Below are 26,027 nucleotides of genomic sequence, written 5' to 3'. Positions count from 1 at the left end.
TAACTTGTCAAGTTATGGTTCATAATCAGATAAGTTATTGACAAACTTGTCAAGTTATGGTTTATAACTAGATAAGTTATGAACAAAAACTGTGAATTATGGACAATAACTTGTCAAGTTATGGTTCATAACCAAACAAGTTATGGACGAAAACAGTAATTTGGCCTATTTATTAACTTATGTAAACTATTGGCCTATTAATTTTAATTCATCTTAAGTCTTGGCCTATTTCCTTCTTTCTCCTTATAAATATATTGGTGAATATCTGCATATTCTTTGGGCCCGTTTAATTCGTTGATTCGAATTTTTAATTCGAATTGAGATGTAATTTTATGTGAGAACTTTTCATTATAGTAAAAAAATTAAATGTGATTGTTTCTGAGAACTTTTTAATGTAACAAAACTTAAATTCTAAACTCAAATTGGTGAAATAAATGAGACTTTTGTTTTATCTTTACTAACATTTTTTTTGGGTATTTACATTAAGGTCGCAGATTTTCTCTTTCATTTATCACGAGATTGCTCGTGTTTCAACTTGTGGACAAAATGAGTAAATCAGCCACAACTTATTGTTGAGCTTTTTACAACATCTATTAGCAAGCTGGTTTGTGATTCATACCAAATAAACGCGCAAACTATAACCTCTTTTTTTTTTTTTTCTTTCTAATGATGAGTCTAATATCTTAAATTTTGGATTTGGAATCTGCATGTGTGCATGTGAAAATGGAGTGGCCAATCTGCATGACTTGCAAGACATATATGAGGATCCACACGCAAGGGATAAATTCATTTTTTGACAAAAAAGTTTTCCAAACAGCCAATTGATCTGAAATGTAGGTCAAGACAGTAATGTGCTTTCCTTTTTGCCAATCCCAAATGATAAAAAAAAAAAAGAACACAAAATTTGTACCTAAAAAGAGGGTCCTCAATGACCCTACCATCATCTTCTTTGTGTCCAATCCTGCTTATAATTTGAAGAAAAAAAGGCTGTGTTCTACGCGCCTCTTTCTCTGACAATTAGTTGTAACTTGTAATATTGGAGGGGAAAAAAAAAAGAAAATCAAGAAAGAGATGAGAGATGCATGTAGACACATCATAAAGTAGCATATGAGATCTTCTCTCAAAATTAGTCTATGGTTCGATACTCTAAACGCATGCTTGAAGGTCCCTTCTCGGTCTATTAATTGTGCGGCGTTAAGTTTGCGGTGATGTGAATGAAATAGAACGCATCTTTTAAGTATAATTAAGTCATTTTTACTTTTTTTTTTTACTTAATGTGCCTATGAATTTTTGCTATTAACGAAAGGATCAAGAGACTATGGTAGAGATAATCCCTTTTTTAACTAGAAAAAAAGTGACATAAGAAAAGCAAAAAAGATTTGTATACAAGGCGGTAAGAATATTTTTGTAGTTGTACTAGAGATAATTGTTAGGAGACCCACATTAACTAATTGCAATAATAAACAACCATATTCACCTGTACGTGGTTATTTAGGGTTTTTTTTTTTTTTAAGTTTTAAAATGGAAAAATAGTTAGTTGATAACGAACGGATTTAATTTACTTCAAGACTTCTTAAAAAAAAAAAAGCTTACGTCAAGACCCTTTTTCTAAAGATATTTCTTGACAACTTTAACCTGTATGTTTGTTTTTCTTGGTTTATTCAGTTTCTCAATGTAATGAAAGAGAAATCTTCATCTTTTCAAAAAAAAAAAAAAAAAAAAAAAAAAAAGAGAGAAATCTTCACCTTAGTATCAGGAAATTGACTTGAATACGCCGAAAGAAAAATGCATGAAATTTTGTTGGTCTTTGTCTCGAGTAATTTGTCCTATATAGTTCGAGAAATACGTTTTAGTTGTGCTCACTGCCCACGCATGCGTCCTCTTTATCACATTCCCATATAATTCTAATATTCTCTCTCTCTCTTTTTTTTTTTTCGCCTTTATAGTCTATATTGAATTCTTCACAGAATTAGAAGCCAAGTTCATGTGAGATAAATGAAAAAAGTTATAATGACACTTGTATGGGTTATGTTTTATTAATTAATGACCATGTATAATCTATACACATAACCCATCATTTTTGTTCTCTTTCAACCGTCAAAATCATATATTTAAAGAGAGGAAAAAAAGAAGTGCTTTACATAGATAAGATGACTTTAATCATTTCTAAAACTAGACTTTTTCTTTCGACTCTAACCAAGAAGATCAGTGGCTCTAAAATTTGGATCTTACCATTGAATCCTATATATATATATATAGATACATACATATAAACTAAACAATGACTTTTGATTTTGTGACATGATAAGCTATATATTTTACCAAAATGTTCTTCTAACTATATATACATATATGTTAAGATAAAACATGGATCAGAATTTCACATTATATAAAATATATATCTACACAATTCTAGGAAAAGAACAAAATAAAAAATGGGTAAGGTATCTAGCATCTTAGCTAAAGGATCAATCAAGATATATAGTGGACTAGATTGATTTAATTATCTCAAAATTTTGGCTTATAATATGAAATGACAACCCAAAATCTCGTTAGACATATTTAACGTTACAAATGCATGCACGTTGTTTAGTTCCATCATTCCACAAGGTGTGTGTGCTCGCGATTAATGTCAAAAAAACATGCAAACTCTAAAACCTTAATTAAAACTGTGGACTCCCTGGGCTTCAAATTAGATGTATACAACAACTTAGGTCAGAGGATAAAATCAATTTGTAACTCTCTGTTATATTGAAATTTTAAGAATATCTCAAAAGTAATAGCTTCGAGTTTTAAAAAAATTCTAAATGTATTTTAAAACATTTAAAAATTAAAAAAACCTCAAAATTTTACATTTAAAATATGAATTAAAAAAAAAGTTCTTAAAATATTTTTGTAAAATTTTCAAAATTTGTAGTTTCTAATTAATTAATCGAAAAGGATAAAGGGACATTTTATGATTTAAAAAAGGACCCTAGAGTATCCACAACATGTTTTCTAAAACTCGAAGCTATCTATTTAATTTTGTTAAAAAAAAATTGAGTACCTATTTTGTTAAAAAAAAATAGAGTACCTTCGAAACAACAAAGGGTGCCAAAATGATATATCCCTATGTATTGGACAACTTAAAATTTTCGACATTTGCCAATTGATATACTAAAAGATGATCAACTCTTGTAAGTCTTATAAGAATATCCTACAAACTGCTCTTAAACTTTGCTTAGTTTTAAGTTTTATAACTAACGAACATTAAACGTCATGCTATGAAATCTACCGTATTGATAGAATTTTGTTTTGAACTGTTAAATTAGTATTATTGTCATTTTTTTAATTTTAATATGATTTTGATCAAATTTAATAATAAAAAACATACACTAACATTAAGAATACCCTGATGAAAAGTTCCTATAACTATGGTTAAAAGGGATAATAGTTAGAAGCCCCTCCTTATCAACCTAATCTTCAAAACATAGTTTGAGATTTAGAAGCTCATTCTCACGTGCCATCCGCCGCTTGGAACAGTGAAAAAGTTGTCAGTTGAAGAGGAATAAATTAGCCCCCCACTTTTTCACCCCAGGTTTCACATTTAACACTTTTTGGTCCATGTGTACGCATAATCCATTTCCACAAAGACATCTGCTTTGGCATGTTAGGCCTTTCTATATATGCTTTTGGCATTTCCTCTACTTTTTTCTCCAAGGAATGAAAGAAAAGCAAAAGAGAGCATACAAAAGATAAAGAGGGAAAAAAAAAAAAAAACCAAAAACAGCACGGCAAAGTACTACTTCAGTTTTTGCAGGTCCAAAGCTTATTATGGAAGATCAATGTAGTCCCTTTGACTGGGATTTCTTCGCCTATGAAGAAGAGGTAAATTTAGATATTCTTTTTTCAGTTTTTCTTTCTTTTTTTTTTTAAAGATTGCCCAATTGCTTAATTCTCTCTACTTTTTGTTGGGTTTTGAGATTTTTCTTGGAATTGCATTTGCAGGGAATGGAAGAGGTATGGTATTCTCTTCTACGCAAGACCTCGGAATTGGAGACGAAAGTTGCTTCTGCCAAAGAGGAGGTCATAAAGAAAGAAGATGAGCTTGTTCATCTCAAGGATTTCCTCAGCAGAGCCATCAAAGAGAGAGACGAAGCCGAATCAAAATGCCAAAGCATAATGCTGGACATTCTTGTTCTCCAGCAACAACTGCAACAAAAGCATGAGCAAGAACAACAGAAGCAGGAAGAAACTGAGGACCAGCAAGCAAAAGAGAGCCACTTTGTTGACCAACATTTTCCTAATTGTTTTGAGTCTGAGAAAGACAGTAGGGACTTGGACCTGCCACCGGGCGCGGAGAAGTTGGTGGCGGGAAAGGCGCTGCCGGAGAAAGGGAAGCTGCTGCAGGCAGTGATGGAAGCAGGGCCACTCCTGCAGACTCTTCTCCTGGCTGGACCTCTCCCTCAGTGGCAGCACCCGCCTCCTCGTGTCGACACCATAGAGATCCCTCCGGTGGCCATTTCTCGCCCTCCGCCGCTGACCTTTCCTCGCCATGACTCTTGTTTTAGTCACAAGAGAAGCCTACCACACTCTGATCATGACTCTGTTTTTAACTCCAACACAAAGTACCAGAGGATTCTCTACTAAGGCTGTAGTTCTTTTTATTTTCTATCTCTTAACCTAAATTTCATGTCAGCCAATTCCTTTCATACTGTAAAACGTCCAAAGGATTCAGCATGAAGTGGATTGCATTTTTGTTTTGTTTTTTGGGGGCATCAGTTTAGAATTTAGACTGCTTTGTCTTGAAGATCAAGATCCTAACTTGTGTAACTTGTTAGCTGAAAGACTGAAATTGTCTTTTCCAGCATATTGTAGCTGCCATTGTGAATATGAGGTAAAATATGTTAAGAATTAGATTCTGTAATTCTATGTTATCGGGATTTTTCGCTGAAGAAAAGGAAAAAAAATAAAAAATAAAAACACACAAGAGTTATAGTGTTTCATCTTAAATATGAGAGCTATACTTTCTTTCAGCTGCTACAAAAATTAACTATGATTAAGAAGAAGATTATAAGCAAAATCACACACATTTCAAACTCACTGTGTTTCTTCTGAAAAGCGCCTCCCATTGATTCATTATAAATCCAGTTGTCTTTTCGTCGTTACAATAATTAAGCTTCACAACTTAAGAAAAGTTGTATAAATTCTCCTGATTATTACTTGGGAATCTGTTATGGATTTACAAATATAAAGTACATTGAGATTTAACATGATGCACTTTGGCTTAAAAACCTGATAGTTGTGCTGATCACAATGCTTTTTCTTAAAGTAGAACATGTAATGATATTGAGTATGACTTTGGCTGGACATAGACTCAAGAGTTTTAGGTACCACATTCATGGCTAATAAGTGTCTGCCATTTACTGTGCATAGACTCATTAAATTTACTTTCATTTTGCAATAGTTAATAAGAATCTTAAAACACACAAAAATCAAATGTGTACCAAATGACAAAAAACTGGACGAATGGAATTCTCTCCACATGACCAAGACTGAGTCAATCAAGTAAAAGGGATCATGGGAGTTGCTTTCTTTGAACCAATACTGAGAGATAAAAGTGTATACCACATGCTTAATAAGCGCAAAAAACATACCAATAGGGCCCTACACTATTTGTGTGCCCAATTTTTCTTGTAAGCATCTTTGCCATTTCTGACTATCTTTATTTACTTATTTTTTTATTTTTTTATAGTCGTATGAATTTTCATTATGATACATATGCATGCACACATAAATACATAAATGTACATGCATACATATGCGTGGATGTATGCTTGTATATATGCTAGAGTGACATACAAATATATATATGCTAGAGTGAATTCTAGCTAATTATGTGTTGAGCAGGAACAAGTGTAACCTTCCAGGCAAGTTCCGCAAAAAATGTACTAAACCAACTGTTAGGGACCAAAAGAAAGTAGGAATCAGACACTAATTGTCCAAGCTAAAGACAATTCGGAATCAGACACGTTACATTTTAACGAAAAAAATGTATCAAAATAGTTGCAGACTTAGCCTAACAGTAGCTAATTTTAGACCTATATACCTTTAATGTCAAGGTCATAATAAGTTCGTAGAGTTCTAAGAGAAATTATCAAAGAAAATGCTGTCCAAAATAATAAAACTATAACATAACAGGTAACAAGTGATCAAAACAAGAATAAACACATATGTTAAAATTTGGAATTAAGACAATTATATACCAAGAGTTCCAGTCAAAACTCTCAAGTCTCAACAGAGAACCAGATTTAAGAACAAAACCAGTAAACTGAAAAAATGCAGAATCAAGATTCTGAATGCACTGCAGAAGATTATAGCATTCAGAAAAATCAGCTTTACAATCAGTTCGTTTCGAGAGCTCTCTTCTCGAATCCCAGAACCCCGATTACACCATTTCAATTATGTTTCAAATGTTTACAGAACTGTAATCTATACTTGTTTTATGAGGCTGTATTCATTGCAAATTTTTTCCAACAGCTCTGCTATCTTGAATATGAGATGAAGGGAATGTGGCGCACCTTGTAGAAATCTTTCCCTTCAACTCCTTCTTCATTGACTCTAACATTGTCTTCAAAATCTATCCACATTGCAACCATATGCAATTCGCGGAGAGTGGAGGCATATTTTAGACCCTCGGGAATCGCCTTCAGTGTTTGCAAACCAATCATATTCAATCTCCTGAGATTCGGCATTGCACCTTCCTCCACTTCCCACTCCTCTAATCTGTATAAGCTTCTGAGTGTAAGAACCTCGAGCTTGGGAAATCCATTGGCAGAACACACCAATTTATACACACTATTTCTGCTAGTCTCATCCACCAGGTCATTATCCAACCGGAGAATTCTTAAGTTCGGCAGCTTTTCCAAAACCGCTAACTCCTGATTTAAATCCCGAAAGAACCTCAAATTAATTTTGGTTAGGCTTTTTTTGGCAAAACTGAAAGAGCTTCTCGCGATAACTCTCCTTCTAAACTTAGTTTGCTCAGGACATGGCATTGAGAAAGCAATTCCAGATTTGGAAATTCGCCTTTGGACATGTGCATCCTCAAGGATTGCAGGTGGCCTAATTGAAAGCCGAGTGACTGAAGGACCAAGCTTACTTCTTTATCGCTGCGAAATGAACCTACTTCAAGATTCCGAATGTTAGTCAGTTTACGCACTGCGCCATAACTGACCAAATCCTTTGCATATATGCCCTTCAAGGTCTCAATGTTTGTTAGGCTATCATTTCCAAAGGGATTATTGGTTACTAGAGAAGTGCATGAATAACGCCAAGGTAATAACAAAATTTTCAAACGGACAAGCCTCGATAATGTCCTTGGTAGAAACATGGTGCCGTTCTCATTACCTCGAAGATCTAGAGTGTGCAAATTTTGCAAGTTGCCTATAGAGCGGGGCAATTTTGACTCATCACTAGCCCCGCTTAACCTCAAATATCTCAAGTGAATTAAATTACCGATTCCTCTCAAAGATTTATTACTCGGAAATTTAGTCCAATTAAAATCAAGTTTCAATACTCTTTAACAGTATGAAATTTTTGGTTACAGATACTATGGGTAGAGTATCAATACCAAAGCATAGAAGAGAGCGGATACTGGGACCTACTTGTTCCATCCAATTAGGTGTGCGGTGATGAAGATCGTGGTCGTTAACATGAATAACAATCCTGCGAAAACGAGTCGCTGGATGAAACTGAACTGAAGAAGAACCAGCCGTCATCATGTTCATATGGTGCTCCTGCATAATGTCTAGGAAATTCTCTGCCTTCGCCTTAGAAATGCAAAAATCTCGCATAAGATCATGAAATCGGCATGTTTTGACACCTTTTCCTGTATGGTCCCTTTTGTCCACCCGAACCATGCATCTATCAACCAATTCTCCCAAGTAATGTTCAGCCACATTTTCTATTAATTCCCCTTCTATATCTTCTCTTTCCATTGTTGATATAAAGCCTTCTGCGATCCACAGTCGAATCAACTTGCTTTTGGGTATCTCACTATCTTCTGGAAAGCTTCCTAAATAAAGGAAACATGGTTTCAAGTAGTAAGGCAAATCTTGGAAGCTCAAGTCCAAGATATCGTCTACTCGGTATTGTTGTTCCGATTTGAGCTTGTTGATGTGTGATTTTGCATCTTTTTGCACCTTTTCCCATGCACCCAATGAATTTTTATTTCTCAATAAGCCTCCAAGAACTACAATTGCAAGAGGCAGTCCTCCACAATTTCGAATCATTTCCTTTCCTATCACTTCGAATTGCGGTGGACAAGCATGCTTCTCAAATGTTTCTCTTGGAAAGGCTTTTCGCTTAAGAAGCTCCCAGCTCTCCGCAGGCGTCAAAAGTGGAGGTTGAATTGGAGAACTGTTGTTGGGACCAACAGACAATGCTACTTCCTTGATGCGCATTTGATTCTGATAAAACAGTGCGCATTTGATCATATTTATTTTTTATCCTGTTAGCTGGCAGATTGCCTTAAATAATTCGTTTGTTTGTTTGTTTTTGTTTTGGTTTTAATTTCCATGAAGATGCCTTTAAAATATTGATTCTAAGAAATAGATTTTGAAGCTGTATCATTCAAGAAACTTAATCCGAATTTGGCAAAGAAGAACAAAAGCCTGATCAGAATTTTTGCTTGAGGCCACTAGCTAACTTCTAATTAAGCTTTCGTAGTAGAAAATTTGGCCCAAAAAAAAAACCTTAATCCAAATTTGGCAAAAAAAAAAAAAAAAAGAATTATAATTAAGCTGAAACAATACAAATTGTGGAGGACCATGGAAAAGCCAACAAAACACAGGTTTAGTTCTTAATCAATTATTGACGGGAATTGTCAGGCCCAACCATTAAATACTAGCACCAGCAGACTTGTCATGACTCATCACGCTGTTGAATGAAATAACATAGAAAATAAAAAATAAAAAATGAAAAGTTATTAAATGTATATTTTTTTAAAATGTAATTGACTATATTTTACCTATTATGAAAGAGGATCATTTTTCGTGAATTTAAAAATTTATCTGCTCTAAAAAATGTGGGTAGCTCGTGTTCATGACGAAAATTATTCTCTCTACGTATATATCAGTTGAAGTTCTTCTGAATTTGAGGAAGAATTCTCCCCAACTTAGAGGGTGAATGATTCATATTGCATTTGAGAAAAGAACATATGAAAATCGGAGGTCATAATTTTTACTAGAATACAAATACTATAGAAGAAAAGTCAAATTGACAACTTCACAGTTTCTTTGAAATGAACAACTTCACAGTTAGTAAAGTGTACTTTTGCAATAGTTTGATATAGGAAAGTCAAGCTTCATTTTGACTTAATTCTTGGGTCAAATATAAATTAGATTTCTCTTTCTTTCTCTTCTAATTTTTGCAATTGATTACTTCAATTTTATTTGTAGATTTCTGATTCTGTTTTAGACAATTTAACTAAAAAAAATCAATTTTTTTCATGGATAATATAGTAAGTTTAAGAATCAAACTAATCATCTCCTCCTTCTTCCTTTTCAATACCAAACAAGAAGGAATGATAACAACAATTATTCATTACTATTATACTAAACAACTTTACAAAAATTATAATACATCCCTTCCTTTCCACTCCTGGTCCCTCATATCCTATCCATCATTTCACGAATCTATTCTTCCTACGAAACAATTCCTTAAGGTATTACTCATACTAAACGGACCCTTAAGATTTTAATCTCATCCTATTACTCTATCCGTTACCTCCTGTAAAAAGAAGAATGGGTTTTTCTGGGCACTAAAAAATCGTTTTGTCAGAGTCATTTCGTTACTTTTCCTTTTTTTTTTTGAAATATTAATAACACCCTTTTACCCTCTTTTCTTTCTTTCTTATTTTTTTGCCTTACTAGACAGTCTTCCTTCTTTGACTTTCCCTAAATTGACCCTCATAAATATACTTTTTTATTTAACTTCTTGTTGAATTCATTTCTTCTTCCACAAATCAATGTCTAATTTTTTTTAAATCCTCTTCCCTTGACAAAACATTTCTTAAGTGGGTTATTTTTGTTTAGTTTTTACTTTCCTTCTTTTTTTTAAATCCTCTTCTCTTTAGTTTCGAATTGAGATGTGACATTTTTTAAAAACTTTTCACTATAGCAGAAAAAGTTAATGTGACATTTTTTGAAAGCTTTTTACTGTAGAAACCTAAAACTGAAAACTCGAATCGGTGAAATGAACGAGGCCACATATTAAATTCCACGTCTCGAATATTAGGATAAATTAGAGACCGTTTGGTTAGAGGATTTGTTCTCTGATTCGAATCATGGTTCATGATTCGCTACAGTATTTTCTCTCACAAAAAATACATGTAAATCGAAAATGAATTTAATCCATGAACCAAACGGGCTCTTACTTTAATATTAAAAAGGGAGAAAGAGAGAAATAGGTCAAGACTTGAGATGAATTAAAATTAATAGGTCAATAGTTTACATAAGTTAAAAAATAGGCTAAATTACTATTTTTATCTATAACTTGTCTAGTTATGAACCATAACTTAACAAGTTATTGTCCACAATTCACGATTTTTGTCCATAACTTATCTGGTTATGAACCATAACTTAACAGTTTTGTTTATAACTTATCTAATTATAAACCATAACTTAACAAATTATGACCTATTAATTTTTATAACTAAAAATTAATCTATATATTTTTTTAAACTTTTCGATTTTCTGTTATTTCCGTAAGAATACAACGTTGTTATGACATTAGACTCGTATGTAAAGTTTGTTCCCATGGAGAGAGCCCATAAAATTGGGCCAGTGAATGTGGCCCACATTATTGGCCTCCGTAAACGGTATCTTTAATGTTTCATGATTTAATTATGGTGAACTCGTATCGTTACAGTAGTTTCATAAAAACCAATCGGTCTAGTTTTCAATATTTACTGTTTTATGTAATTTTTCTGTTTTATCGTCCACTTAACCATTTTTCCTTAAAAATTCCTTCTTAAAACCAACAACAAGGAATTTCACAAGTATTGTAAAGTTACCACTTTTACGTTCGAAATCATTAATCTACATACAATTTCCATTGATTTATGTACTTTTAATTGGATTTCATATTGTTTTTACCTCACATTTTTACGTTCGAAATCATTAATCAACGCACAGTTTTCATTAATTTTGGAGTCTCCAATCTGATTTCGTGTTGTTTCATTTATACCATTTGTTTCATGATTTGATTATTGTTAACACATAACATCACTGTAATTTCATAAATCTTTAATCGTTAACTGTTTATAAATGACTGTTTTACGTATTTTTATTGTTTTATCGTCTACTTAACTAATTTGCCTTATAGACCTTTTACTGTTGTCACGTTATCAATATAAATTAATTTATTTAAACCTATTCATTACTCTTTGCACTGCTTCCAATTACAGAATCATTATTTTTTTCTTTTTTCCAAAGCACGTTTTCCGCACATATATGTTTAAACAAGTCCGTCGAATTCAATAAGTTTAATCCAACGGCTAAGACAAGTGAGGCAACGTTACTGAATGGAGGATGAGGTACGTGAGACAAGTCGTGTGAGTATATATATATATATATATATAAAGCACCCTTATCTTTTCTCAGATAACAAGTAAATTATGTTCATCACATTTACAATTTCCTTTCGTCCACCAGCCTAGAAGGAAATTTAATACTCATTTTTTTTTTTTTTTGCTCTTGCAAAGATCTTAGCTAGAAAGGGAAACACTTGAAAGAGAATTCCTTTAAGTTTTCAGAGGAAAAGTAGTCCGTTTAGTGAAGAAACAGGCAAATTTTCATCCATCCAAGTAACAAGGGAGGGCGAATTTGTTAACATTTTGAAGTTTATAAGGGAAATGGAGAGTTTTCTTAAGGCAGGGGGCAAACTGAAAAAGTGACTTAATTCAATGGAAAGTCATAAAATTTATCCAATATAATGCTGTGAAATCATCATATGAATTATTAATAAGATGCATAGACCTTATTAACCTTCATGATATCAATGGTGGAATACAAATATATTCCTAAAGTTAATAAATAGTACTAGAAAGGAAATTCTATTGTTTCCATGTCTAGGTCTTAATAGATAAGTAAAAACTAAACCCGACTATTTGCTTATTTCTTTCTTTAAGTCTTTGTCCTCTCTTTTTACATACCATTTCCATTATAGTAAAATTTACCCTTAAATTCCAGAGCAGGTGCTTTTGATAGATGGAAAATAACTTAATTTACGCAATATCCAATTACAACATTCAAATAATTTTCGTATGAAAGAAAAACCATTTGCAGCAAATGACAACTAAAACCAAAATATTGAAAATATACTTGAAAATATCCCAGCAGGCTGCTACCTGCAGTAGCCTTCTGGTGACCTCTGTGTTGGCAGTAGTCTACCACGCTATCTACAGAATCACTATTAGAAATAGCAGATTAGGAGTCAAGATTCTTACAATTATTTCGTAAATTTCTACCTTTTGAAAATTTGTTTTTTAGTTATTTTTTATCGGTTAATTAAATAATTATTATTCTAGTTTTAATTTTCTGGCTATGTATCCCTCTACTTTTAGGAACTATGAAAGCATCGCTTCAATAATCTGGAAAACTATTCCAATTTCATTCCTTTGCATTTTGTGAATGAAAAAGGGGGCAAAAAGACAGAAAATTTTATTTAACTAGTTTACAAGAAATATTTTAAGCACTAAAAACAAATAAAAAAAGATCTTGTATTTTATGTTCATTAAATGTTTAAGAGAAAAATACCTAAAATAGCCCCTATATGTTGCCTAAATATAACTTTTTCCCCTTTTATTATATAAATAAGCAAAATATCCTTAACTTTGTAAAATCAAATGTTCTTTTCACATATTCGAGTTGAGAACTTAAGTTAAAAAGTAAATTTATTTGAAAGAAAACATTATAACAAAAAAGTTAAATTTAATTTTTTGTAAGAAATAATACCATAGTAAAATGTTGAGTTGTGATTTGAATTGTGAAAAAATAAAATAAAAAAAGGTTGAGTTGTGATTTGAATTGTAAAAAAAATATATATAAAAAATTTGAAAATATCAATAGTACAGTTCCCAATCTATGCTAAAAATTATTTTAAATACGTTTCGAAATAATTATTTCAATTGAACAAATAGTTTAATTATTTTAAGAGTTTTAATTTTTTTAATGTTGATTTTATATAATAGTTTGGTTTAATAATGTTTTCAATTGTATTTAATGTAATTTTAGAATTTGAAGAAAATTAATTGCTTTGAGGAAAAATTTTGAGTCTAATTTTTGTAAGCACATGGGGTACCTATTGCATAATAATAAGAGGAACAAAAGTACTGTTATTTATGCAAAACACATGGGATGTTTGGGTATAAATTTTCAGAAATTCTCGCCTCAGAGAAACACTCTAAATTTAACTATAAGATAAACAAAATAACTACAAATCACAATTTTCTGGTTTGAAATTAATTATAATACAAGATTCGTTCAAGCTACAAAATTACGTCTCTCTCCAAGAAACTTATCATGATCAGCTCCTGCATATTTAACAAGGAACACAATTAATTAGAAATATTGATACTTGGAGGGCAAAGTCCATGAAAATGAGATGGAAGAAACGTGACGAACTTTGTAGAAATCTACTCCTTCAATTCCGTCTTTCACTCTAAGCCTGTCTTCAAATGATCTTCTCATGTCACTAATCTTAAGTTCCCTAAGAGAAGTAATATTTTTCAATCCTTCTGGAATCATCGCCAATTCAAGCATATGCTTGATATGCAATCTCTTGAGATTTGGCATTGCATATTCCCCCACTTCCCACCTTGTAACTTCTTCCAGCGAAAAGAGTTGGAGAGTCTCCAGCCTTTGAAATCCTTCGGCACCGCAAACGATTTCACTTCCGACGTAGGCGTTGTGCAATCCGAGGAACCTCAGATTCGGAAGCTTCTCCAGAATTGGCATGGGGTCTTCTTTGAGGCCGGAGTCGCACAAGATCAGCTTGGTAAGACTTGTCGGAAGAAATTCGAGGTCGTGAGTTTTCGATATCTTCCCGTCTAAAAATAGCTTGGAGAGAATGACACATTGACAAAGTGGCTGAAGACTTGAAAACCCCTCGTTGGAGGGAATAGACATGTGCAGGGACTGAAGCATGCGGAGTTCAAGATTTGGTGACAAGAGGAACAACCTAATTTCTTCATTGCTTTTGAAGTGCACCCCTAAGTTCCGGAGATTCGTCAATTCGCAACGTAACATCTTGTTCCTGAGAAGAAATTGCCCAAATCTTATGTACTTGAGAGTCTGGATTTGTCTAGGGTCAGAAAGAAGGTAAGTTGCCCAAGTAAAGCCATGAGGAAAAGATGTTCGAAAAGGCAACAAGAGATGCTTCAGTCGCTTTAGCCTCAAGATCTCCAACGGCAGTACTACTTCGGCATTTTCGCGAAGATTCAGGGTGCCTAAATTTCTCAGGTTCTCTATGGAGCTTGGAAGTTTTACTTTACCGGCATCTCTTATCCCTAAGTACCTCAAGTGAATTAACTGGCCGATTTCTGTTGGCACTGTACACTTGCTGACCATGGTGCTTCTATTGAACCCGAATTCCAACACCCTTAGCAATCTCACGTTCTTACTTTTTATGTATTGCACCAGGGAAGATGATGAAATCGCGTCGAAGCATAGCAGAGAACGGAGATGGGGATGCATTCGAGTTGGATTGAGATTGCACCCGGGATGAATGGCAATTCGGCGTGTTCTTGTTGTCAACGTCAATTGCTGAATTGAGAAACAACTTGTTGATGTTTCCATCATGTGGTTGATCTCATGTTGTCGGATAACCTCGGAGAAGTCGTCCTCCCTCGCCTTTGACACGCAAAAATCACGCACAACATGGTGAACTCGACATGTTTTTATCCCAACCCCGGTGTAGTCCCTGTTGCCTACTTGAACCATGCACCTATCAATCAACTCTCTCAAGTATTGCTCGGCTATTTCTTCCATTGTCTGTCCTCTAGTTGCGATTGGTTCCGTCACTAGGCCTTCCGCAATCCATAGTTGAATTAGTTTTCTTCTAGGGATCTCCATATCCTCTGGGAAGCTCCCCAAATACAGAAAGCACGGTTTCAAGTAGTAAGGCAAATCATGGTAGCTTAGCGCTAACATCTCTTCAACTCCATATTGTTGTCCATATCTATACCTATTTAAGTGGGCATTCACATCTTTCTCAACTTTCTTCCATTCATCTTCCGAATTTTTCATCCTTAAAAGGCCTCCAAGTACTACAATTGCGAGTGGTAGTCCTCCACATTTCTTTACCATCTCTTTTCCCATGCGCTCAAACTCCGGCGGACAACCACGCTCACCAAAGACGTCGCTCGGGAATGCTTTCCGGTACAAAAGCTCCCAACTTTCTTCGAGATTTAAAAGCGGAGGCTCGATGGGGGAGCCATGTGGATCGGCATAGGATGCCAATTCCTTCATGCGTGTGGTGAAGACAACTTTACTTCCCTCCTTCCCTTTAGGGAAAATCTTTTTTATGGAATCCCAATCGTCAACTCGCCAAATATCATCAAGAACCACTACATATCGCTTTCCTCTTAGCTTGTTTTTAATCAAACCAATTAACTCACCCTCTTCCACGGTTTTCAACAGCTCTCTTTCTTTTTTTCTCGCTTCTAAAATCTCTTCCGTAACACTTGTGTAGTGAGATTGAGAAGAGTAACCAATTTGAATCAAGATTTCGGAAAAAACATCCCTTGCCACGTATTCTTGAGATATCAAAACCCAAGCACAACATTCAAAATGTTGCTTCACATCACAATCATTGTATACTTTCTTAGCAAGAGTGGTCTTACCTAATCCGCCCATTCCCACAATGGGAATTGCGCATAAATGATCTTTCTCCTCCAACAACCGAGTCTTCAAAACGGTGGTATCCAATCCGGTTACCTCATCGTTCTCCTCTTCCTCATCGTCAGGATACGATCTTCTCAACTCAACGGTAGAAAGACCTGCGCCCCCCGTAGCCAGATCTCTGCTATCAAACCTAATCCCATAATTACTCCTGCTCTCAAATATACTCTTTATCCTTGTTTCAATGGAGTCGATTTGTTTTCGGAGCTTTCGGAGATGAGAACCACCTTTGACAATCGAGGCCTCGGCTTTGACGATGAAGATCTCGATGACATCCTCGATTTCGCAAGCGATGTTTCGGAGTTCCGACACCCAGTTGCGGACGCTATCATCTGCAGATTCCGCGTGCCTGCTGTCGAAGCTTCTCAAGAAGGACTGCATCCGCCGCAGCTCGATCCGTAGAGTCTCCACGTCGTCCTTGACGCTGGCTAAAGAAGCTGCTTCATAGATTAGAAGGTAGGAGATTCTTTCTATTGCTTGCGAAATCACCGCCTCTGTCAATGCTGATAGTACCAGCATTTCCGCCATTGTTGAATATTGAATAACAAAGCTGTGAGTAAAATGATCAGATAGAAAAGCAGTACAGTTTCAACGATGATCAGTTGGTGGAGCCAATAATGTAGTATTCAACACTTTCAAGGACTTTGTTTCTCTCTCTTTGTTTAATTGTTTCTCTCTTTCAATGTAAGAGTTCCTTTTTTTTTTTTTTTTTTTTTATGTAATGAATCTCTGTGAGGGTCACTAATACAGTTACAAGCCTTTTTTTTTTTTTTTTTCTTTTGTCTCTGAAGTCAACAAATTGCAAAACGGCAATACCCAGTGCAGGTTATTTTACAAAGTCCAATTTCTTGAGAGTTAAGATCCAAAACTCAACTATCAAAAAATAAAATAAAATAAGAGCAAGAAGCAAAACTCATCTTTGTTTATTCTAGAATCTAGTCAGCCTCAAACATATTTTTCTTATAGTTATTTTCTGTCCATGTTGCTTCCTGGAAATAACAGCTTCTGTGTTGACTAAGGACTCGTTTAGTTCGCTGATTTGATTTTTAATTCGAGTTGAGATGTGATTTCATGTGAGAATTTTTTACTGTAATAAAAAAGTTAGATGTGTTTGTTTGTGAGAGCTTTTTACTGTAGCAAAACTTGAATTCTAAACTCGAATCAGCGAAATGAACAAGACCTAAGTCTTTAAGGTCTTTTTCTTTGGATATGAGAAATTACTGAAACAGTTAATTTAAGATATTAAGTACAATAATGAAAACACTTAACGAAACACCAAACCAGAGTTTAGTTGGGATGTGAGAAATTATTCTCCCCGATAAAAAGAAAATAAATCAACAATTTAACAAAACACATCTCTTTGTTTTTTTTTAATTTTTTTCTAAAAATAAAAACAAAGAACAAAGGAGACCTTGTAAAGTTTTTTTTTTTTTTTTTTTTTTTTTTTTTTTTTTTCCCCAAAAAATTTTTTTTTTTTTTTTTTTTTTTTTTTTTTTTTTAGCCCTGAAAAGTCTTATTTTGTTTTGTTCAACAGATAGCAACTTCGCTTTCTTTTATCTTCTTTTTTTCCTCGTTACCATTATGCACACCCTCCCAGATGTTTACATTATTTAGGATTTAGAGATTTTTGACAAAGAATATGAATAAGGATATTATGGAAGGGTCCTTCTAGGATATGGCCCTCAATGTATATATAGTATAAGCAGTTTTTATATAAATTTGAGGACTGAAAAATAAAAATATAATAATAGTTTATTTTTCCTCTACAGTAGAAACCTCCATTAAAAATAAATTAGCAAAAACAATCTATAAAAATGAATTATATGCCAAGTGCCAACGTACGACTTCTAGTATAGCTATATATCATTAATATTTGAGAAATTTATAACCGGCATTTCTCAATCTAGAATGAAAATGGTTATTTTCCGTTTCCTCAAAAAAAAAAAAAAAAAAAAAATTACTAAAAAGAAATGCTAGCATTATTTTATCTTTTACTATTTTTATTAATTATTTATATTTTATATTTTATTAATATGATATATTATTATTTAAATAGAAATTTAGATAACAAAATACACATTTTAAACAATAAATACAAGTCAAAATGATAAAAAAAAAGTGATATTAGTATTTCTTTTTACTAAAACAAAACACACATATATATATATATATATATATATATATATATAGGGAATTTCCTCACATATGACTAAATTAATAGAAGATGACGATTTTGGAATACATACAAGGTGGTCCTGTTTTATGCTTGGGTTTTCCCCCATTAACGTTTGCCATGAATCGTGAGTATATATACATATATACAGATCAGATTTTTTTTTTTACAACACGACAAGTACTTCTGTCGATTTTGATAATACAATTACTAACATGTAGCCAATACGCCGTGGTCAGTACGTACGACCGTACTGGTGTGCCAAAGCGGATAAGAAAAAGGTGGTCGAGAATTCACGAGAGTGCTTATCATTATTAATTGTGTCAACTGTATAATTGACTGACTGATTGATTAACGTGTTGGAACTTAAGAGGGTTGATAGTTTTGGAAGATGTATTAGAGGAAGCATGTGGGCCATTAGATTGGCTAATTACCGCCCATTTTCTAAGCAGACTGTTTGTTGTTACTTTGAACATAGTTTTGCACACACAAACACGAAAGAGATTCAATTTTGTTCATGCATCTATTTGTCTAACCAAATCATATTCAGGAAAGGGAGAGGAATGCTAAGAATAAGATAGGTGACTAAAAAAGTATATTTTATCTATTTTATGACCTTGTTTTTTTTGGAATAATAAAATAATTCCCACACGTACTTACATTAATAATACATATAGTCAATTGCATATTATTATATATCGAGAAATTCACAATTATACTTAGTCCTTTTTATGCAAAATCATGAAATATATCATAATAGGGAAAAAAATATATTTGGAATCCTATTTTGAAGGAATTTTCAAAAGATTTCTAATTTTAATTGAGGAAGCTTAAATTTGTAAAAATAGCACACTCAAATGTTTAGTCCCGTTCATTTCACCGATTCGAGTTTTATTACAGTAAAAAGTTCTTAAAAACAGTCACATCTAACTTTTTTACTACAGTAAAAAGCTCTCAAAAGTCATATCTCAACTCAAATCAGCGAACTAAACAGGCCCCTGTTTCAAAATATATAAACTTAGAATTTGTGGAATTTAAAATTTTGAAACTTACTAATTTTACTTTTAGAAAGTAAAATAAAATCCTATTTTGAGAAATTTTAAAAAGAATATATCAAAAGATTTAATTTATTAAATTTTATTTTTAAAAAATAAAACTGTAAATTTAATTTTGGAAATTAAATTGGAAAAATCTGTTTCTGTTATGAACCAATTTTAAAAATCCAAAAGGTTTTAAATTTTTTTTTTTTTATTACTTTTATGGAAGCTTGTGGGAGCTCATGAAGACTAAATCAAAAAATACCTATATATAAATAAATCATAAATTGTGGTAAATATTAAATTTTTGAAACTAAATTGAATAAATAACAGATTTTATGACCATCAATTAAAATAAATATCATTGAAAAAGAAAATCTATTTGCACTAGAAGGAGGGTGCCCAGTCTTTCTCTAACACTCCCATTTCCTTCTTTCTTACATTTTTAGGGATGAAGAACTCAAGAAACAACAACCATATCGAAGCTTCTCGTTCTGCTGGACCAGCCAACTCCCGGCCGAGCCGACACTGGTCTTAAGTTTGGATTGTGAATTTGTGATTTACTGAATTAATTGCTTACTGAACTTATGTCGGTAGCATATATTTCTTCATATTCCAATTGACTTCCTTTTTAAGTGGTTGCAATTTTTTTTTTTTTTTTTTTTTTTGAAATTAGGAGGGGAGGGATTTGAGTTCTACGCTTTATGGTAGAGTCAGGTAATAAAGTGATGACTAGGCTGCGCTTGCAATTACATATTTTCTTTTTTTTTTAATATAAGAATCAGTCTATTATAAATTTAATTTACTAGCACACAAACATAAACTAACGTATCTCTGTATCCACACAAGATAAACTATTAAAATCTCTTTTATTTTACAGATTTGAGTTGAGATGTGATATTTTTTAAAAATTTTTAACTGTAATAAAAAAATTTAAATGTGACATTTTTTAAGTATTTTTAACTGTAAAAACTTAAAAATAAAATATTAAATTAGTAAAATTAACGAAACTTAATTATTTCTTTAGGAAGAAAATTCGACAATAAAAAATTGACACACGATCAAGTCAAAAAAAAAAGTGTGAATTAATCAGTCCTTTTAAGTATTCATACTTTTCTCCCTATGCATTGTTTAGAAATTACAAAGCCGCGACACGTGTCAATACTATACAAGTAAGCAGTTGGTGCACACGTGGTTAAAATGCAACGTCTTATTTTTCTTTTCTTTTTTTGGATAAATAAATACGTAAACTTTATATAAAATATAGGACTAATTTTATTAGTTTTTTTCCCCCCCCGTTAGTCATAAGCATAAATTCTGATATGGATTTGAATTAGGTGCCCAAGTATTTTGTATTAGGGAAAGTAATATATGTTTTATTAACTTAATATAGCTTACTCACTAGATTTGCTAAGGTCTATAAATATATCTATAAATATATCTGTCAAGATTTTTATTTTTTTTTCGGGGTCAAAATGAAGAAGAACTAAAATGGGATTTCAAGCAAAAGAAAATTGCCAGACTGGCAAGCGACAACATGCCAGGGAATTACCAAAACCAAAGGCTAGAAAGTCCACGAAAGACAAAAACGTACAGCAAGATAAGAATCAACACGCGTTAACAGCTCATTGAAAGCGATAAATACATGTAAGTCGTGTTTATTTTATCGATTTAAATTTAAAATTTAAAATTTATTATAATAAAAAATTATATTTAAATTTTTTATTATAATAAAAAAAATTTTATATAAAATTATATTTTAACTCAAATTAAAATTTAAATTAACGAACTAGTGCCCATTAACTTCAAAATTTGGACTGTTAGCATTAATATTTATGGGATCGTAGAACTTTGATCTTTTCTCTACTTTGTTTTGTTCTTTTTAAAAAAAAAAAATGGAAATTACGGAAGTAGGCCATACCCTTGAAGAAAATTATAGTGCCCACTTGGTATATAAGTTTATTTAAATTTTTATACGAAAAAATATTTAGACCGTAACAGAACTATTTGAATTGAATTTTAAATCTTTTTAGCAAACATGCACAATTGCACAGATATCGCAATTTGCAAGTGCCATTCAATTTGGAATACTCCTATATTCGGCGATTGAGTGGCATAGATCATGATGTAGGAAGAAGAGAGGATTAGTGTACAAAAATCATACTCCAATCTCACCAGTCTAATGGTCAAAACTTACTCATTTTTCACTTAGCTTAAATCTAATGGTTTAAATTTATTTATCTTCTCACACCTCACACTCTCACACAAATTACTAGCATTATCATGAAACAAATTTTACAATCTAATTGTGCTCATCACAATTAAGCCAAACTATATATACCAACACTTAATCTCATATTCTACACACATACATATAACATTCTTTAACTCTAGCTAATAAATCTGCTTTGCTCCTTTTTTAATTCAACATTTCCTTTTTTTTTTTTTGGAAATATTGTATTTTTAGATCTTTCTCATTAAAATATTTTTCCCCTTAATTTAAAATAAAACAAGAGAGAATGATAGGTCTGCACTTTATTTTTTCACTTCAACTTTTTGATTGCCGCCTTGTTTTTTTTTTTTTTTAAGGAAAAATCTAGTGTTTTTAGTTCTTTCTCATTATAACCTTTTTTTTTTTCTAAGTTATATTTAAAATTATTTTTTTCTCAAATAGACTCTTACTCAAATATTTTGCTTGCTTTTTATTTTTTTTTTAGAATTTATTATTTTTTATTTCCAGAAATATTTGAACTTGTAAATCTTTATACTCATACTATATGTACATGAGAACAATTATCAATTGATTTTTGTTCAATCGCTATTGGATATATATAATATTTCATATTTTATACAAGTCTACACTATCATTATAAAAGTTTATGATCTTATTTTTAGTTTGAAAAAAAAATATATAAGTTGGTTAAATGCCTATACATGTTCAAGTTCAACTCAATATTATAATTTAAATTAACATATTTATTTGTATATTCTCATAATAAAAAAAACAATTAGAATGAATAATTAGAAAACATTGTTAACAATACTTATAATTTTAAATGATATTTACACACACACAAAAAAAAAAAAAAAAAAAACATTAGTACTAACGGGGGACGTGCCTACTAGTATAATAGAAGCGTGGAATATGTCCAAATTAGGAGCTTTTGTGGAAGTCGTGTCAGAGAGTTTGATTTATATTGTATTTACATTAGTATTAGCCGATTAGGGAATTAGATTTGCGTTAGGATTTACCTCCTATACACTTTATATTATCTTTATTTAAGAGAATTGAAAAGTATTTTTCTGCAATTGTAATAAAACTTTAGTGTTTCTTTTTCTCTCTTTTCTCTTCTTCTTTATTTTACATTGGGTAATATCACACATTTTAACTTCTCTAGTTAAAAAGTGGGGCAAACAATTTGTGGTTTTTTAAATAAAGATTAGCTTGTAATTAGTTAGAGTTTATCACATTGGCAGAGTTGTCATTGGTTACTAGCTCACATGTGTTAGCGTTTTACTTGCAGAGATAGAAATTGATAGCTAAAGCAGTTGGATTTAGCCAAGGCCTTCTCACAAACAAAATAGAGATCATGTTCTATATGTTTGGTCCAAGAATAATAACAAGATTAGACTCAAACTCAAAGCAACTGTAGACATCAAATCGCTCTCTGCACCCTACTTTAAGAATCCTGTCCGGCTAATGTGTTGTGCACACATTTAAATGTCTATGGCATGAATAAAAATTAGGTTCAAGTGGAATTGACTCAAGTCTTTTTCATTTCTTTAGTGGGCTCCGAGATTTTTAAAGTGACGAAAGAAATAATGGAGTGTGACAACACTAATAGTTTCTTTTTTATGCTTAAAAAAAAAAAAAAGTGGTCTCTGCATGAATGTGCAGCTCTCGGAGAGGGGACGTTATATATTCATATTAGTTTTGTAGTGGTATTGTCCAAACTTTCATGCACTATAGTATTTAGTGATTGTTAAAACATTTCACTATGGTTTCTATAAAGTCGCAATTTAAGATAATAATAATAATAATAATAATAATAATAATAATGATGATGGGAGAATGAAGAAAATAACATAGTTGTTGGGGTAATTAGAATGTATAGCAAAAAATTTGAGGAACTGAAATTTAGAACATAGAGAGAGACAGAGAGAGAGAGCCTAAGGAGAGAGAAAGAGAGACACAAATAAAAGAGAGAGGGCGAGCAAAACAGAGGGCAACCACCATGAGAGAGAAAGAGTGGGGTGCGTAGAAATACCAGCCAAATCCAATCCAATAATCTTTGGTTATCCCATTTTTGTTGAGATGGTTTGAATTGGTTCGGTAGGATCAATTGGATGATTGTATCTTTTGCTCACCTCTAGCGAAATTAACAAAGTGAAATTTCTACAGTAAGATTTATTTTTTTAATTACCGGTAAGTATTATTGTTTTAACTGTTAGATTAAATTTTCAACAGTTTAATTTATTATTTGAACAATTATGTTGAAATTTCTACAGTAAGATTTATTTTTTTAATTACCGGTAAGTATTATTATTTTAACTGTTAGATTAAATTTTCAACAGTTTAATTTATTATTTGAACAATTATGCGTCACTTGTTATAATATTTTGAGGTGACCACTCATTATTCAGACCTCGTTCGTTTTGCGAATTTGAGCAGAAAAAATTAAAAATGACATTTTTTGAGAGATTTTTAACTGTAAAAATTTAAAATTGAAAATTTAAATCAATAAAATGATTTGATTTAAGGCTGTTCGGTTGAGTGCTAAACTCAAAAAAAGCCAAACTCAAGTTACAATTTAAGTCCAAGTTGTTCTTTTGGGGTGAACTCAAATCAAAACTTGAATCTTAATTCAAGTGAAGCACTAGTTTTCAAGTTCATGAACCCCCGACTCACTTCACTTGAGTTAAAGGCTAGAGTATTTTTCCTTCGTATACACGGCAGTGGGTGTACTTTCCCCTTATCTTAGGGGACGAATTTCAACCACAAGATAAAACCTGATGGTTGAGATTGAATATGTGCACTGAAATTATTCTAGACCACATTGCACTTAATTCCACTAAATGAAAATATCTAAAAAAAAGCTTTTCTTTATTTCCAACTGAGCTCGTCGGCGCTGGTACACGTGTCGCCACCGCTACCATGTGCTGCCGTCCTCCGTCAACACTACCATGGTACTCACCGGATGTCGATCTCCAAGACCCAACAACTCCAGCGATGAAACTTGGCTCCAATCGCTGCCGATTGCAAGCTAAAACTTCACAAATGCCCTGATCTGTCGCTTCTTCTCCGACGGTCGTTGCCCAAACGTCGCGACGATTTTCCTCTCACGTCCGAATAGCAAACCCCCAGATCTAGTCACGATTTCTTTCTCTCTCACCGTGAACTCTCTCCCTTTCTCACCGCGAACTCTCTCTTTCTTCGTGAACTCTCTCCCCCAGCGCGATCCGCGTTCTCATCGCCACCTACGAGATCTCTCCGGCGAGGATCTGTCTCGATCTTCTCTTCTCGTCTCGTGCCCAGCAATCCATCAGACTCCTCCTACCAATTACCTCCCTTTCCACCCATCGTCGCCCAAACCTCCAATTCCACCCAATGGAGCTCACGCATGCGGTTGTTGTCGTCACCGCCATTAGTGTCTCTTCCAAATCGCGCTCGTGCTTGACCTGTTGTCACTGTCGTGCTAGGAGCCAGAGTATCGTCGGAGCAACGACACCGGAGGAGTAGGAGGAGGAGGAGGAGAAGGTGAAGCCGAAGACAGAGATCAAGATTGGTTTTTTCTCTCTCCAGTTTTTAGTCAATGCTACTATGTGTGCAGGCTTATTTTTCTATTTATGAGCCCACTCACCACAGCCACTCGATCAAAATCGAAGGGTGATAATTTATCATCCTACCGTAGGGAGAAAGTACACCCTTACCATAGAATCATCCAAATAATAAATTCAAAAAAAAATAATTACACCCTCTTTACATTTTACTACTCACAATTAAGTTTTCGCGTAACTAAATACAAACTCAAATTAGATTCTCAATTTAAATTTTAATTCAAACGTGCATATTTAAATATAAACTCAAATTATAATTTCAATTTAAATTCAATTTTTAACTTAAATTAAGATCTTTATTCAAATAACCTTAACTCAAATCGTGAAAAAAATACCAAAGTGTTAAAATCTTAATCCAACAATTAAAACAAATTTACTCGTATGTAAGGAGGACACCTCTAACCATCGAAGTTCCCAAGTGATAAATGATTTATTTGTGTTAAAAAAGGATTTTATATTTATTTACATAATTCAAGAGAGAGTTACTGAACATTGGCTTAGTTTGGTATTGTTGTAGATTATAGAAAAATTATTTTTAATTGTACTAAAAGAAAAAACAACTATTACAAAAAATACCTGAGTATTTAACAAACTATAATTATAATAGATATGTTAGTTTTAAAATCAGTGTAATAGCGTTTGACAAATTATGAGGTTGAATTGCCATAAATAGTTAAAAATTACGACGATATTATATTATACTATAATATAATATATATTATTACAATATAAAATATATTTATTATTTCATTTAATATAATAAAAAACTATTATTATATAATATATTATATAATTACGATATAGAATATAATAATATTATTAAAATGATTAATATAATTACAATATTATAAAACATATTATAATATTACAAAAGAAATAATAATATTTCAATTATATTATAATTAAAAATTATAACTATATTATATTATATTATATTATATTATATTATTATTATAATATCATATTATATGATAAAATAATAATATTAGAGTTATTAATATAATTATGATATTATTTGTTACAATATTATTATTA

The 26,027-nt window shown here is 32.3% G+C and overlaps 3 protein-coding genes across 3 annotated transcripts; 1 reads left to right on the top strand and 2 right to left on the bottom strand.

The window, feature by feature from the left end:
• Positions 1 to 3,712: 3,712 nt before the first annotated feature.
• LOC21400035 lies at positions 3,713 to 4,954 on the top strand. The gene is made up of 2 exons (XM_010105202.2): positions 3,713 to 3,867; positions 3,988 to 4,954. Exons 1-2 carry the CDS (start codon positions 3,814 to 3,816, stop codon positions 4,627 to 4,629), a joined length of 696 nt encoding a protein of 231 aa, XP_010103504.1. The 5' UTR covers positions 3,713 to 3,813; the 3' UTR covers positions 4,630 to 4,954.
• Positions 4,955 to 5,866: 912 nt separating this feature from the next.
• On the bottom strand, positions 5,867 to 8,444 carry LOC21400034 (probable disease resistance protein RXW24L). The gene is made up of 6 exons (XM_024170201.1): positions 7,613 to 8,444; positions 7,390 to 7,503; positions 7,142 to 7,290; positions 6,561 to 6,920; positions 6,246 to 6,343; positions 5,867 to 5,939 (listed from the first exon to the last, which is right to left on the bottom strand). The coding sequence occupies exons 1-6, from the start codon at positions 8,442 to 8,444 to the stop codon at positions 5,867 to 5,869; spliced, it is 1,626 nt and encodes a 541-aa protein (XP_024025969.1).
• A 5,029-nt stretch (positions 8,445 to 13,473) lies between these two features.
• On the bottom strand, positions 13,474 to 16,798 carry LOC21400033 (putative disease resistance protein At1g50180). Its single transcript, XM_010105200.2, has 2 exons — positions 13,668 to 16,798; positions 13,474 to 13,576 (listed from the first exon to the last, which is right to left on the bottom strand). Exons 1-2 carry the CDS (start codon positions 16,470 to 16,472, stop codon positions 13,532 to 13,534), a joined length of 2,850 nt encoding a protein of 949 aa, XP_010103502.2. The 5' UTR covers positions 16,473 to 16,798; the 3' UTR covers positions 13,474 to 13,531.
• Between the last annotated feature and the right edge of the window lie 9,229 nt (positions 16,799 to 26,027).

The sequence above is a fragment of the Morus notabilis genome, unplaced genomic scaffold, assembly GCF_000414095.1.
Source record: "Morus notabilis unplaced genomic scaffold, ASM41409v2 Scaffold413, whole genome shotgun sequence".
Lineage (NCBI taxonomy): Eukaryota > Viridiplantae > Streptophyta > Magnoliopsida > Rosales > Moraceae > Morus > Morus notabilis.
The sequence above is the reverse complement of the archived record's forward strand: the minus strand, read 5'-3'. Positions and strand labels throughout refer to the sequence as shown.

Coding starts and splice junctions, on each gene's coding strand:
- LOC21400035 (XM_010105202.2), top strand. CDS start 3,814: ATGGAAGATCAATGTAGTCCCTTTGACTGGGATTTCTTCGCCTATGAA. Junction 3,868..3,987: donor TCTTCGCCTATGAAGAAGAG/GTAAATTTAGAT, acceptor TTGCATTTGCAG/GGAATGGAAGAGGTATGGTA.
- LOC21400034 (XM_024170201.1), bottom strand. CDS start 8,444: ATGCGCATCAAGGAAGTAGCATTGTCTGTTGGTCCCAACAACAGTTCT. Junction 6,921..7,141: donor CATTTCGCAGCGATAAAGAA/GTAAGCTTGGTC, acceptor GATTTAAATCAG/GAGTTAGCGGTTTTGGAAAA. Junction 5,940..6,245: donor AGTTTTGACTGGAACTCTTG/GTATATAATTGT, acceptor GGTCCCTAACAG/TTGGTTTAGTACATTTTTTG.
- LOC21400033 (XM_010105200.2), bottom strand. CDS start 16,472: ATGGCGGAAATGCTGGTACTATCAGCATTGACAGAGGCGGTGATTTCG. Junction 13,577..13,667: donor AAGGAGTAGATTTCTACAAA/GTTCGTCACGTT, acceptor TTAAATATGCAG/GAGCTGATCATGATAAGTTT.